This window comes from Dermacentor andersoni, chromosome 1, assembly GCF_023375885.2.
Source record: "Dermacentor andersoni chromosome 1, qqDerAnde1_hic_scaffold, whole genome shotgun sequence".
In the NCBI taxonomy this organism is placed as follows: domain Eukaryota; kingdom Metazoa; phylum Arthropoda; class Arachnida; order Ixodida; family Ixodidae; genus Dermacentor; species Dermacentor andersoni.
The window spans coordinates 236,477,336-236,492,480 of NC_092814.1; the positions used below are offsets into that span (position 1 = coordinate 236,477,336).

Here is a 15,145-nt window from a genome sequence, read left to right on the forward strand (position 1 = left end):
TAGTGTCGTTTTTACCCTGTCCTTGCATGCCGCTGCTATTTTCGAACAGCCACCGCAAGCCAAGCAAGGGGAAGCGGGACAAGACGCCGGCACCACACTCCTCATCCGGTTATATACTTTAACTGGGCTACATCAGCCCCACCGAAATCCTCTCCATTTCTACGTGCTCCTCGCCTCTTCTGAGCCAATTACATAAGACAAACCTGTCAAAATAGGCAACGATATTCGCTTTGGAATCAAACTAAAGTGGCGTCCTATACACGAGGAGACCGCTTGATTGGGCGGTTCAAACAACGCCGCAGGTCACCGCCGTATGCTTGCGTCGGCGGTTACGTAAATTTGACGTCAAGAGATTGAAATAAATACAGACTGTGATATTTTTACGTTACAGGGCCCCTGTGCAGGTTCACACGATAACTGCTTGTGACGACTGACTACAGACTCGCCGTGCTCTCGTTGCACTCGTCGACGTCTTAGCTGACACACATGTGGCACAATGTAATAGGAGGCTACGTCAAATGCACTCTTGAAGTCGTGGCAAATTTTGTTTCGGTAATATAACGCATTCTACATGAAAAAGTGAAAAGAAAGAAAAACCAGCTCATGGGGTTTGTGGCGTAAGTGCACTACTGCGGGAAAACATCGGGAAGGAGCATCGCGGTGCTAGTCTTACGTAGGCTAACTAACGGACCCGCCACCGTAGCCCATTGGCCATAGCCAATGAGCTACGGCCAATGGGCTACGGTGGCGGGTTAACTGCACAACTCGAGGTCGCAGGTTCGATCTCGAACGCAGCGACTTCATTTCAATAGGGGCGAAATGCAAAAACGCTCGTGTACTTAGAAGTAGGTGGATGTACAGAAACTCTAGGCGTTCAAAATTATTCCAGAATCCCCCACTACGGCATGCCAGATTTCAAACCGTGGTTTTGGCACGTAAAACCTGCTCTTTCCTTTCTCTTTAATTGAAAATTTCGCTTTTTATACAAGGCTACGGCTGTAAAAGCGAATGCTTCTAGATTACTTTGAAAGTTGCCACTGACATATTTTGAGCGATTAATTTCCGTTTCCTTTTGAGGCAACCAGACAAAGTCATTAGAGGGTGCCGCCACATGAAAAAGAACGACGAGGGGTCACGCTTCCGAGAGTCCTATCTCGGAAGCTGAACCACATATGACCCGTCTCCATTGTTTACCGCGTGGCAAGAGGTGCGATTGAATTCGTGCATTGGGTGCAGCAGGCCAGGGAGAGAGCGAGAGAGATGATACGCTTTATTTGCGCCAGAGATGGGGTTCTGCAGAGCGCCTGTGGATCGGTCCTCAGTCCAGGATTAATGGGCCATGTTTTTGGCGGCACTCCAAGGCAGAGTTTGAAAACCCCTCACATAACATAATAACGCTCGCGAGAAATGACAATTTCGCGAATTCGTTGATCAGTAATAATTTTGGCGACTCATGGCTCACAAGAATTTGTTGGAGACGCTTGCGATATGCACGTCGAACCATCTATCTGCATGATTGAATGTGAATAAGAATGGGCTTTCAAACTTATTCTCCATCTAACTTCCTTGTCTTTGTTTTTGTTTTCTCTTTTTTTTTTGTATACACCAAGGGCCGTATAACGTAAAACTATTCCAATATGTTTTTATTCCAATCTCCTGACGTCAAATTTGCGTAACCGCCGACGCCAGCATCGGGCGGTGACCCGCAGGGTTCTCTGAACAAACCAATCAAATGCTCCCCTCATTCATAGGAGGTCACTTTTGTTTGCTTGAAAAACGAATAACATTGCCTGCACTGAGCAGTTTGTCTTATCTAATTGGTTCACAAGAGGCGAGGAGCATGGTCAAGTGGAGAGGGATTCGATGGGGCCAACCCACTACACTGTATATCGATAACCGGATGAAGAGGGTGGTGCCGGCGTCTGAGATTGGTCAGCTTTCTCTTACTTAGCTTGCGGTGGCTCGTTGACAATCGCGGCGGCATGCGAAGGAAGCTTAAGAATTAGGCTAAAACGGATCCTCAACAAAGAAGAATTGGCAGAACGAGGTCGTAAATGTGCCGAAAGTTCTCGAAAACGTTACACGCCCACACAAAAAGTTTTACTACATGCAAATAAACCCATGCTCTCTGGCAGGGGCAAGTAGCCAGTGCCGGAGCGATCGGCGGCAGCCATCTTTTATTCCTTTTGGAACGGGGCAGCCTGCGCCTATTCAGAAGAAAATTCAGTTTGGTTCGGCATATTAATGCATCTTTAACGCGTACGCATCACTTTGACGTCGTAAGTTTCTGCGATTTTGTGATGTCGCGTGAGAGGCAGGTGAAGTGGGTGCAGCCCGAAAACATTTGACCAATAGCCGAGGGCTAATGGCAAAAAGGCGTCCAATCAGAAATAACTATTTTTGTTTTGTTCCGTCAAATTATGCATAATCAAGGCGTACATGCCATATCAGATGGGGAGCTGTCGCGGTTTTAGTGACGTGGCGTGACAGACAGGTGAAGTGGGGGTGGTCCAAAAAAGTTTTTGACCAATCGCGGTGGGCTGATAGCAGAATTGGAATAGAAAAGTTTGGAATGGCTTTACGTTATAGCGCCCCAACATTCTACATCGCTTAAAAAGCCCTCTGACAGACATATATAAAAAAGGAAAAAAAAAAGCAGAAGCGCATAAAGCAAGCTTTTAATCTGTGCAGAAGCAGCTTCAAGAAACTACGCACAGGAAGCTCTGTTTCTGATACAGCTTTGCGCCGCTTCAGCGACTGGTTAAGGCAGAGTAAAAGGAACTGTTCACGACATTCACGAGAAACACTTATATTTGGTAAAACAAACGCAAAAAAATATTCTGAGGACACCTGAGCACTTACGAATCGTGAATGCGAAAGCATTAATGTCTAACGGAGCGCCGCTGAGCGGTCCTTCGAGTTGTACACGTACCGCTATATATGTACCATAGCAGTACGTGCTGCCCGAGTCAGCAAGCAGCAGCCTGCGGTGCCAACGCCGCATGCCATCGACGCCCTGCGCGACGAGAGACCGAGGAAGCAGCAGCGGCCACCAAAGCCGGCAGGCGCACGCAGCAGCTAAGCCCAGTGGGGGGTGAGAGAGAGAGTAGGGGACCACGCGCCGGCTTCCGAGAGCGAGAGCGAGGGTGAAGTCGCGTCGCGTTAGCGTTGCAGCGATGCCCTCACACAACACCTGGCGCGCTAGCAACACAGGTGTACCCTATCGCCTGTTTTCCTCAATCGAGGCACGCTCGTGACGTGGCGTCGAAGCCAATAGAATTCAGGCGTCGTTTCGCTGCCAGAGACTACAGACGCCGACTTTTTCGCTCAATGGGCCATTCGATGCTTTTGCATAAGAAAAATATACTGGCTAAGTTATCTCATAAAGAAGGTGTGTTTGGAGAGAAGGAGAGTGATAAAAGTGATGAAGGAAATGCAGATATGTTAGGCAGGCTGAGTCGGTTGGCGACCATGAACTGGGGAAGGGGGAACGGGTTCTGAAAGATGAGAAGAAGAAAGGAGCCTTCGAGATTCCTATGTGGGACAAGGCAAACTGCGATATACAACTTTTTGCATTGCAGAACGCCACATTCTTGACGATTGAAGGAGGGAGATTCGGAAAAACGGCTCGACACAAGACAACATGATTTCGATCATGTCCCCATCATTATAAGCAGCAACATAGAGGAATGGTCCATCCATAATCAGTCCATACACAGAGTTACGAAAACACGGCGGCTCTGAGAGTTATCAAACACGTTGACCGTTACATTCAACAAGGTAGAACCTTTGGCCCGTTGGTGTGGCATAGCTCAGATTCTGGTGGACCAGCGCTTATAAGAAGCACACATGCTGTTTTCTGTGTACTTCGTCTAAACGCTGGTCCTCCAGAATATCAACTAAGTTACCATTACAATCACGGCACATACTGAGTTGTTAGCGTTTCATTTTTATTGTCTAGGCACTTCTGAGGACGGAGAGTGCGACCTTTCAGCTTAATAACATGCAACAGCAGACGCAACAGCATGCCCACTCTTCCCCGAGAAGTGAAAGGAAGGATGTCGATACGTACCTCTTCCTTGTCGGATCGCTCTCCAGTCTCCACTCGAAATCGACGAACGATGTTTTCCGAGTCGCCATCGCATGATGCCAACTGTAAAGCAGAAAACGCGAACATTGAGAGCTGTGTCTCTGCGTACATGTAGCTTTTATGCGCACGGAGCAGTTCTGCCAACCTCCGATGCAATATTCCCCCAACTCGAAAAATAACTTTCCCAGATTGTCCTAGAAAATCGCAGGACGCTGTTCAATTTGTGAATATGTTTTCTGTTAGCATATACTTTTCTTTGTTATGCAAATAGACTGCAAATATTATAGCTATAGTTTACGTCTAAGTTTGTTTTAAAGTATTTAAATAATTTAGGTCGCAGCCCTCAAACTGAAGTAATGTTGGTGTGAAAGTAGGTACGCTAACAACACAGCCTCTTGCTTGAAGCCATTTTCACAGAACATGTCGGAACGTTTGTACTTTGCTCTACACGCAGAAGAAGCTTGGACAGCAAGAAAGTGCATATAGATTGACACCGAACCTTATTAGAGTTGTAAGGGAAATGGGCGCCAGACCTCTCTTACAGAATGTGAATGTCAAAACAGTGCGCCACTTAATGACATCCATGTGAATGATGTGGAATAAATTTTTGTTGCGTGCCGCGCCTACTGACGTAACACCCCCACGATTGCGCACTTACACGTCATTTGCAGGGAAGCACGCAGGATAAGCGGACATCTTTTTTTTTCTTCCATCTCAAAACTCGACCAAACACGTGACCACTCCTCAGGGCCACGACCGCCTTGTTGAGCTCGGCATCCGCTTGTACGTGCTGCTTGGTGTGGTGTTGCCGCACGCATTTGTTTAGCCGATTACAGATAAATATTTCATTCAAAGTGCACAGAAATAGACAACAAAGCTAGAACTACGAGCGGCAATAGCGCAGTAGCAGTGCTTCGTTAACGAGCCCAGTACATCCACACCTTGTCGCTTATACTTGGCGAGTTGCGGTCACTGCGCTACGGTACGATCATATCATACTTGGCATGCTAATGCGAACGGAATTGGCGGTTACTGAAATCAGAACACGCCATCACGTTAGTATTTCCGCGTATCGGTCATCAAGGCGTGGCAACAGTGGTTTCTCACATGTCCGAGCGTTCTTTTTTTACCCCATGTCATAGCGCAAAAGATTCCCAAGCTTTTGTCAAATGTTCCTTTTCCCCTGCAGGAAGCCGAGAATCCTTAAAATTTGGAGGGCGCTTATGCTACGCCTTTAAGAGTGGAACGCGATAGCATTTAAAGAACCCTGACTACTCCACACGATTACTTCACACTGCAGCTTATGTAGCCGTAATGTTTACCGGGAAACGCTCGAGACGAACGCTATGCACGAAGGCCTCTTACGTAGGTGAATCCCGCCCCTATAGTGTACAGTCGGGCCAAAAAAAAATTTCGTCATTTTGAGGTTTCTGTTATTGTTTCGTACTTTTAATATTTCAGTATGAGAAGATTTGACAAAAAAGGCGTGCGCTGTCGGTGTTTTATTTCATGACATTTGTTTGTGGGCTGTCATTCTCAAAATTCCGAGGAATCACTTTGTCAAGGATGTAAGAAAAGGCATAAGCAACTTAAGAGATAGAAAGGTATGGCAATATAACCCGCATATAGCGCATATAATATAGCAAGGCGTGGCATATAGATATACCTAAATATATACGGCAATTTTCGCTCACAGGACGCCAACGCCCGATACGACGCCGAGACCGGATTTTCAGCGACACGGAGCCCTAAACGCTCTCGCGTTAAAAGTAGATAAATTTTCCCGAGTTGCCACCACTGGTACAGAATGAGTTCGAACGCTCAGTCTTTTGCGACATCCTTCCTACCGCCGACAATGTTACTGTTTAATCCGCGACAGTAAGGGCCGTTCCTCATGTCACCTGTCTTGCAATAATTCACTCAATATTGCAGATAGCCTTACGATGACATGACGATTAAATGCAGATTAAATGCAAGTCACTTTCTGGCCCCATCGGATACTTGCCGTTAGCCAGCTTGGCCAAGTTAATTTAGAATACCAAGCGTTGTAGGTTTTGATGCTTAGTTGTTAATTGGTATGCAAAGCTTGGCTTAAAAATATATTCACCCTTTCCAAAATTACAGATAATTACTGAACACTATATTGAACCAAGTAAACAACATGCTGGTAAGGATCGAAAAGGTTATGCATAGGTGGTCTTACGCGAACCAGGGATAACTTTATTTTTACCTCGTTAGTAAGAGCTATCCTAGTTGAAGTAAAAATTTTCGGTAGCTCCGTTCCTGTGAAACAACGAAAAATGTTTGCTCACGCATGTCGAACCTAGTTTAGGGGCGGGGGCAGAGAGTCCATGAGGATGCATATTCGCATGCGCTGAGTGCGCCATTATGTTTATGAGCGTCTGAAGGAAAAATCAAGAAATTATTTAGAAGAAAAAGAACTCATACATTTCTTTCTAGACTGCGAAGATGCGCTTATTTAAAGAAGTAAAAAGACAAAGATGAAGACACGCTGAGGATTTTCTTGCTTTGTTCTTGATGTCGTTGATCAATCGCAAGCAGTGTCTCGTAATGAGTTTTTCCGCGCGACACTTTCAACTGTAGGAAAACTAAGCATGTAGGTGCACAATCACACTCGACGGAACGAGAATGTGAACACCCATTCTTTCGCAGCGCGAGTTGCTACGAACGCAGAACACAGGCAAAGAATAGAATTTACGCCACTCACTGATGAAAACTGGACAAAGGCAGACAAAGGAAGACTTCAAAGGATCCCCTTCTCACTTCCAACCTCGCGGCTGCGCTACGAAAAGTTGGAAAAGTGATAGCGAAGAGCAAAGTGGAGAGGGAAGTAAAAAACGGCTGCGACGAACAACTGCTGTTTCGATCGTTGTCAAACGAGAATGAACCACACATAGTCAAGTCTCTGTGTTCTTGAGATAAAGCCGATGACGGTCGACAAAGGAAGAAAAGAAAAAGAAACACGTCGAAAGGACAGGTAGAGGGATGCCTTCCAATTCTCCAACGTGTTCAAACCGTCTGGCACGGCGAAGAAGCTATTCATTTGCCCGTCCCACGTAAGCAAGACGGAGGCGTTCTAGGCTCTTTTCGAAGGAAGGTGAAAGCGCGCTCGCACCACTAGGATATCGAGTCGTGATTTCTCCCGAGATGGCTGACAACTAAACGCAAGCGAAGTGAGGCCCCTCAGACGAGGTGGCCAGAGTCGATAGAGGCGAATTCACGGGCGCGCATGCCCGCATTCCTGCCTAACTCGAAGCGACAAAAGCGAAGGAAGGACGCCCGGAGGGTATGGAGCGACGATATGATGGCGACAAACCGAGCAGGGGGGGGGGGGGGGGGCGGCCGGGCGCTTCACTGAGCAGCAGGCGCCGATAAGCGGCGACAACGGAAGAAAGCGCTGCGCGAGGGAAAAGAAAGCTGGGGGGCGAGGAGGGAGGGCTTGCGGTTTTGGGCCGCACGCGGGTCAGAAAGGAAGAGAGAAAAAATTTTCATTTCGAGCCGACACGAGCGGCCATTTTTCCTCGGCAGGTTTCCGCCATGCAGCGTCGGAACGCGCCGATGACCGCGCACCGTTGGGCGATGAATTCTTTCCATATTGCGAGATGCTAACACCTGCCACTAGATAGGCCGGCCGGCGAACAGGCCTCCGCACCGGCGCCTCGAGAGCGTTGCGATGCCCTAAAAGGGGGAATATTTCGGGCAGTACCTCAGGTCGGGAAGCTGCGATTACAAGGGTGGCGTGCGCGGTGCGGTAAGCCTTGGGCGTTGACAACTCAGCTTCCTTTGCCGAGCGGCAGCCCCACGATGGCGTAATTTTTGCCCACCTCTTACCCCTATTTTCATTTGCGGTATGTCGCGAGTAGTGCCTTTATCACAAGTCACGATAATAACAACTCTAAAGGCTTTCTGCAGAAGCTATGAAACAGGAGAATAGGTGCTATATACTTGCCTGCAAAGCAAACCAAGCTACGATGCTTAGTTTAGATGCGCCCGCGATTACAGTGCACTGACAACATTGCGGGCCACAACAAGGAGCGCGTATGTCCTGATTGCCTACTTCCGCACTCAAGGTTTCGCCCTTCCCTTCTTCCGTATAGGTATATCGACTTAAGGCTTCGTCTACGTTGTCGTCTAGAAATATACTTTCCACTTAATCTAATCACGAAAGTCATTGAGTCGTTGTTTTGACAATATGTCTTGTAAACGGATTCTTGGGTATAAAACACGCTACAATTGATAAGGCGCTGCCGCCGGTTAGGTCATATGATGTGGAGAGACCTGTTATTTGTTGCGCAAGTTATGTCACTGGCGTGGTCGGGCATGACCAAGATGCTGGCGTTCGTACACGCAGCATTTGAATGTTACTTCATTTTTTTATTTCCCAAGCTCGTCGCAGGAAGATCTGCGTTACTCTTACATAAGACTCAAATAACCTTGTGAAGTCTCTGGCATACAGCTGCCGAAGCCAAAAGAAATATGCGGTCTATTTTTTTCACTGAGGGTAGGTCTGAGGCGCGAAATGCTTCCTCACTCTCGAGCATACTCGTGTTCGGCATAGAGAATCATAGCCAAGGCGTCCACGCCTGTCGCTATACCGGCATGAGTGGCCAGTTGCGTGCTTTGAATATCATATCTTTGACTAACTGCCTTTTCAGTCAACCATCCGACAGTAGAGGCAGAACGCCGTTTATTGAAAACCAGAGTGCTTTGCTAGTGTACATGCTACCCTGCAGATAATGGTACGACGGCAAAGAAAGGCGCTGGAAGAAGGTGAGCACACGCATAGAAAAGCAACAAAGTGAGAAAGGTGTCGGCCTTGTGATTTTATTGGTGGAGTAAGAACCCTAGTTGATGAAGACAGGTAATTTTGCATCTTAACAACTACTGCAAAAAATATTAACATTCTTGATAAGAGGAAGTGTGTGGGTTTCATAGAAGAAAGGGGGAAAAGCCTATTGAGTGGATGTATAAAAATCTAGAAGTTCAGGAATTCGCGCCGTCTCGATGGGCAAAATGAGGGACCCAGCATCCGCTTCGCTATTGAATGAACACGGAAAAGCTCGACCTAAGTCAGACAGCATAAATGTGCTTCCACCACCCTTCGTGCTTGTTTGTACTTAGCCGCGAAAATGTTCTCCCGAGTCTTGCTGGTCTGAGCGTTTCTTCATAAACTTAGGGCGCGGGCGGAAGAGCAAGCGAAAAGGGGAATGAGAGACTGAGTATATGTCGGGAGTGTGACATGACGCACGTTCGACCAGTGCGGCATGGTGCAGTCGTCCTAACTCTCGCACATGCCATTGTTTATGCACCTTGTAGGGAACCTGACGTAGAAAACTCAGGGCCTGTATTTGCATTAGAATTGTTCGTAAGCAAAAAAAAAAAAAAATCTAGCAAAACCTGACGCTGGACGTGTCATTAGCGAAGGCCGATTAACAACGGCAGCGAGCACTTACGAAAGAAGAGCTTTGTGAATACGGGCCTAGGGGCGGAAAGCTCGTATGCTAGAAATGTTTGGAAGAAAAATATCGAGCCAATCCTGATTTCTTCACATATTGTTAGCGAAGGCGGTCACCCAATGGGTAAGAGCACTTACTAACGAAACGCTTTGTGAATTCGGACCCAGATCATTTGCGCCAGTAAACCAGGAAAATCTGGGGCCGAATTCGCAAAGCTGTTCTTTCGTAAGTGATCTTTGCCATTGACTGGCTGCATTCTGTAATATTATGCACAACATCAGGATTGGCTGGAATTGGTTTTTACGAAAAATTATAGCGCCAGAACTTCTTGTGAATACGGGCGCCGGACCGGTACCCACGAAAATCTCTCACGCTAAGATTATTCGCAAAAGTATATCTTTACTTATCGTAATGCTGTACATAGTATTAAAGAAGGTAGCCGGCCAATGGCAAAGACCAATAGCGAACGAAAAGCTTTGTGCATTCGGGCCCTGGCCATCTTTCCTCTTCGGTGTGGATGGTCTATCTGTCAAAACAACTTTTCACAGATTGTAACGCGAAATTCAAAATAAAACGTTGGCAGTGAGAGGAATTCTGTATCTAGACAACAAGCTAACAGTAAGAAGCCGCCTCGTGACGACATGTGGAGAAGAAAGTCGTCGTATAGACCGTTTTTTCGTAGGCGCCGCCATATTGGGACCGCAGTGGCGCCGCCTATGAGCAGCGCCATACTGGCTTGGGTGAAAGCGGTCTTTTGCATGGCAGGTAGGTTCTGGCGTTTGTTTTCGCGGTCGTGCGGTCTATTTAGTATGACGTGTGTCTTCTACGTGGTAAACGGTTCTGTGAGACGTGCTCAAGTGGTTGAAGGCGTCGTGGCCGGAATTTCTGCTGGCGTTGAGGTGGACGGAACACGCAGCGCGAAGTGTGCGCGCATATTTGAGCCTACAATCAGCCTCGGAGATCAGTTGTGTATTTCTGAATATTCCAATCACTAATGTGACGTTATTGCAGTATTATCCTCTATTTCTAAGCTGCGGTTTAGGAGCCATGAAACATACGCGACGATCGTAACAGCGTATGCACCGTTCTGCTACGATAGGAGCTGTGCTGTACGTTATACTTTGACAAGCGTTCAAACTGTTCACTGCAAGTTACATTGCGTGACTACTTGGTTGGGTGGATGAGGTTTCCACCCATGAATAAAATAGTCTTGGCTAGTAATAGCAGCATACCTTACAGTCTGAATTAAGCTTGTCCATCAAAGCGACCGTTTACGAACTTCGCGAGCGTCCTAAGCAGTAGTAGGTGCTGGATTACAGATATCTTTGTTAGCATACGGCATCAGCGGTTATATATTTATAAACGTTGTGCGGCGTTAGTCCGTTTTCTTTTGCTTTTTTAGAGAAAGATGATGATAACCGAATTTTTTTTTTCGGTTGTATTCGTTCAGTTCTCTACGACGCACTCACGTATTACGGAAATTTTGCGCTCAAAAATTGCCATCGCATTCTTTTTATGCGAACCCTCTCGTATATTATGGCTATATACAGGCCAAAAAGGGAATGCCGAAGCACACAGCTTATATATGTATCGCGCTGGCTCACCAACCGCAGTGATCGCTGTGTTGAGCAGCGCCATGGGCCTCATGCAGCAATGCTAGCGTAGGCATATGGTAATTTCAAGCATACTAGACTTGAAATGCGTGAGAACGATGCCAGTGTATCACAAATATTTGATAGCGCCTGCCGCTCAGATGTTTCGTGGTTGCCTTAGGTTGGCCGTGCACGAGCATGCGCTCTTATATGTCTTATGTTTTACTCCCTACGCCATTCGATCAGACAGTGAGCTGATTTACCATTTAATGCTGGTAATACAGGGACACCGGTTTTCTTTGTTGAATTAAAATCGATATAAGCAAAATAGTAAACAACACATACACGCACCGCGACTGATAATGCGCGTACACCGCGGCTAATTATGCGCGTCACATTCTTGCGCCCCCAAGACATATTTCTGCCTACAGTAGTTACCGATGCACCGAAAGGCTTCCCTGACGACCTTATATGAACGAACATGGCGTAAATTTCACAAAGTAAGGTTTAAAACATCTCTAAATCGTTCCGCAGCACGCGACAGCAATACTTTCAAGCAGCGCCGCGCCGGATCGCCCAAGCCAGAGAGGAGGAAAGGCTCTCCGCGCGCCCTATCCTCCTCGCCCGATGAAACGGTCTATAGAAGCTCCGAAGACTTCCGCTGCTCCGTTGTCTCGGAAGCGCCACCGGCGGTTACTTTGTTGCCGAAACAGGCGCTCCGAAGTGATCTTATTTGAAAGATTTGCGCAATCGCATCGTTCACTGTCGCCCAACACAATTCAACGGCTGCCAAAGGGTTCCGATTTACACTTATTATTCGACCGTAAGGTGCAAAATTATGGTTATAGTGTTAAGAACGGCCAGCTGCAGTGCAAGTTTGCCAGCCATTTACGCCAGCGGTGGCAACCTCATCTTGGAAAGCCACCGCCAACCTCTAGCCACGGCGTGACTAAGCCGACTTTGTGTCGGGAACAATGCGCGCATCCTCCACTCTCCGTCGCTTCAGCTAGGATGCGTTCGACGGAGCAGGCTTTGTGCGCAACACAACAACGCGGACCTGATCTGCTACGGGTGGGGGAGTTGCCGCGGGAAAGCCGACGAAGTCTACTTCTCATGCGCTTTTCGACACGCCAGACAATGGACCGCGGTGGAGGCCCCTGTGCGAGGTCCGCTCTGGAATTTAGAGGCGACGGCTGTTCTGAAAAGGTCGTCGGCCCTCGAGATAGCACTGAAACCTGTGCGGCACTGAAACCTGTGCGGCACTGAAACCTGTGCAACACGTGTATGTGAGCCCGCTCCTCCAAAAGGGCGGGTCATCTTCAGTGACGTCGAACTATGACGTCGAGTGGAGTGCTTATAAGCAGCGATTGTCGGCTGCTAGTGTGTGCTCGTTGTCGTGCTAGAAATGTACTCGTGAGCTGCGTGCTCGTAAGCTGTTTGCTGTATGTTCGTCTTGCGGGCGCCATTTGGGAGTCACGCTAGACTGTCGATGTATCTCATGTTCAACTGTAAATCCTGCTCTCCTAAGTCCCGACGAAGAGTCAAGCTCCTTCCTACAGCTACGACTGCCAAATCTTACATCTGAATGGCAGCGGTGAGATCGGCCTACAGCTCGTAGATCGTCCGACAACTCTAACAAATGGTAGCAGCGGCGAGATCGTTCGACGAATCTAATAATACCCACCGAACCAAACGGTAAATACGGAATTCATCAGGTTAACGAATGCACAAGGAAGCATTAAAAAAATGCCAATAAAACTAATCGCAGCCCACCGAAGGCGGGGTGATCTTGCAGCGACCTAAACATTTTTCGTGGCATCGATGTTTCTCAACTTATTTTCAAAGGACTTCTCTCCAGATTTGGGCCTTTATATGAACGAACAAAGCGCACGTCTGCAACACGCTTCATTTCGTGCACGCGAACTTATGAGAAATTCTTTCTTTGACAAGCCCGACTTTTCAGCTACAGGCTCCGTCTTGCAAAAGAAGGAGAGAGAGGATAAGCTATCCGCGGTATTCACGTTCGCGCTGCGCCGGAATAAATAAGCCCTAGCCACAGTGGTGGGCCTGGCTTGTTCTGCCGTAGTTTCAAAGAAAACGGTTGAAAGAAAGAAAATGAAGTGAACGTAAGATGAAGAGCAAGGCGACATTGGGCTTATGGCGCGTGTTTGTCTTGGAAATTTCCATCTTAGGCGGCGCTTGTTGTCATGTTTGCCGTGTCTGCGTTGCCTGCTTTTTTCCAGGAAAAGCAAGCGGCGAGCATATGAGGGACCTTGTTTGCCTGCTTCCTATATAGGCTTTCGAGGCGACCGTTTATACTGTTTTCAAAATCCTTTGGGCCCCTCAAAACTCTGCACGCGGCTAATAACCTTCTTTCGAGCTTTTATACTAGGCCGGTTGCGCACTGCGGGAAAGAATCGGGCGCTCGCGACTGATGATGATCAGGCCGAAAATACTAAGACACTGAGATACACTAAGATGCCGACTCTTGGGCGGATTCTTGCGCCGTATAGCAGTATTCACGTAATTGATCCCATCCCTATGTACAGGCAACGGCTATTGCAGTCAATAAGGGTTTTTAAGTTGTGGTCAAGCACCACCGAAAAGGATATCGTCAGATCCAGTATAACATAAAAAAACACATTAATTTCCCGTTGCCTAAACGAATACGCAATAATCCCAACACTTCTACAGAACTGAAATTGGCGCAAGGAATGTAATTAATAAAAAGAAGAACCTTAATGATACGCGTGAAAGTCGTTTGAACCAATTTGAACAAGCCGCATGGTTCGGACGTGTTACCTTCTATGGCGACTACAATGCGCAATGGGCAATTATTTGCAGAAATGTGAGGATTATGTAGGAACATTGCGTTACGTTACGTTCTTCTTTTTATTGCAGAAATAAGTGGCCGCTTCTACAGTGCCGCCATGTTCCTTCGTGGAGTCGCTGATTGAGCTGTAGCAGACAAAATTTTTGGTTTCACTTTGCTTTTGGGCGTTCTGTTTTACTCGTACGAAAAGTTGGCCGTGCGTTCTACGCATACGCAATCGTGATTTTTATGTCGCCGAGTTCAGTGGGTCCTCTGCTCGAAAATTCACTTTCGCGAATGCTTCGCCCCTAAGTAATGAGCCAATACTTGCCATTTCTGCAGATTATATAATTGACGAGTTCCTGAGGAGAACGTCTACACTGCGCCACCGCTGCGTCAGCCTTCGCGAGCGGAAATTCTGCAGCCGATCCTGGTGAGCGACAATGTGACGCGTCGCAGGAGGTCAAGGCGAGGGCCTCATAGCGACGCCACGTAGCCCTTTTGCGTCATTCGAAATGAGCAATAATAGGACACGAGCTCCATTTGTTCGGGGTGAATCGCTGGGGCGACCCGGGCACGTCCACAACTGCCGTTGCAGCCGAATAGCGTGCGGGCGAGCATAAAAGAGGATCGACTCGGGCCATAATGACTGCCGCCGCAACAGACTCGAGATGTGGCCGGAAAGAGCGTGGTGCGGACGTTTTGCGGTCCATTGTTCGGCCAGAACAATTGATCGTCCACGGTCGGAGCCCTTCTGGCATCGTTGCCAGGGCTTTTCGGCCGCCTGCTGAAAGTTCACCTCACAACTCCGTTGACCCAGCGACGATTAGGGAGAGCTTCAAGACGCCAACAAGGGGGCCCCCAGAGGCAATCTTGGTCGCGTTTCCTTAAGCAGAGGTCAAGCCGACAAGCGTGTTCGTTTGCTCTGCCCTTACTTTGGTTATTGCACTGAATTTCTTCCCCCTCTCTTTCACAACTATTCTCCGTCCGCGCGGTCATTGTTTGGCGTGTAAAGCACCGGGACAAGGCATGTCAAGGGCCCGTGTCAAGAGCACTCAGCTGCTGCAAGCACGATTAACGGCGCCGCTGTGGGCGGTGCTCCGGACACGTTGTCCGCGCGGTCACTAGACAAATAGATCGCAGTGCAACAGGCGCAAAACATGCACGTGCAGCT

At 47.9% G+C, this 15,145-nt stretch overlaps 1 protein-coding gene across 3 annotated transcripts in view; it reads right to left on the reverse strand.

Moving 5' to 3' along the window:
- Positions 1 to 15,145, reverse strand: part of LOC126547913 (GTPase-activating Rap/Ran-GAP domain-like protein 3) — a 587,729-nt gene that overhangs the window by 138,123 nt on the left and 434,461 nt on the right. For all 3 annotated transcript variants that reach the window (XM_050195966.3, XM_050195964.3, XM_050195965.3), the window contains exon 3: positions 4,073 to 4,153. In XM_050195966.3, the coding sequence (XP_050051923.1) occupies positions 4,073 to 4,153 (81 nt within the window). The remainder of the gene's footprint in view (positions 1 to 4,072; positions 4,154 to 15,145) is intronic.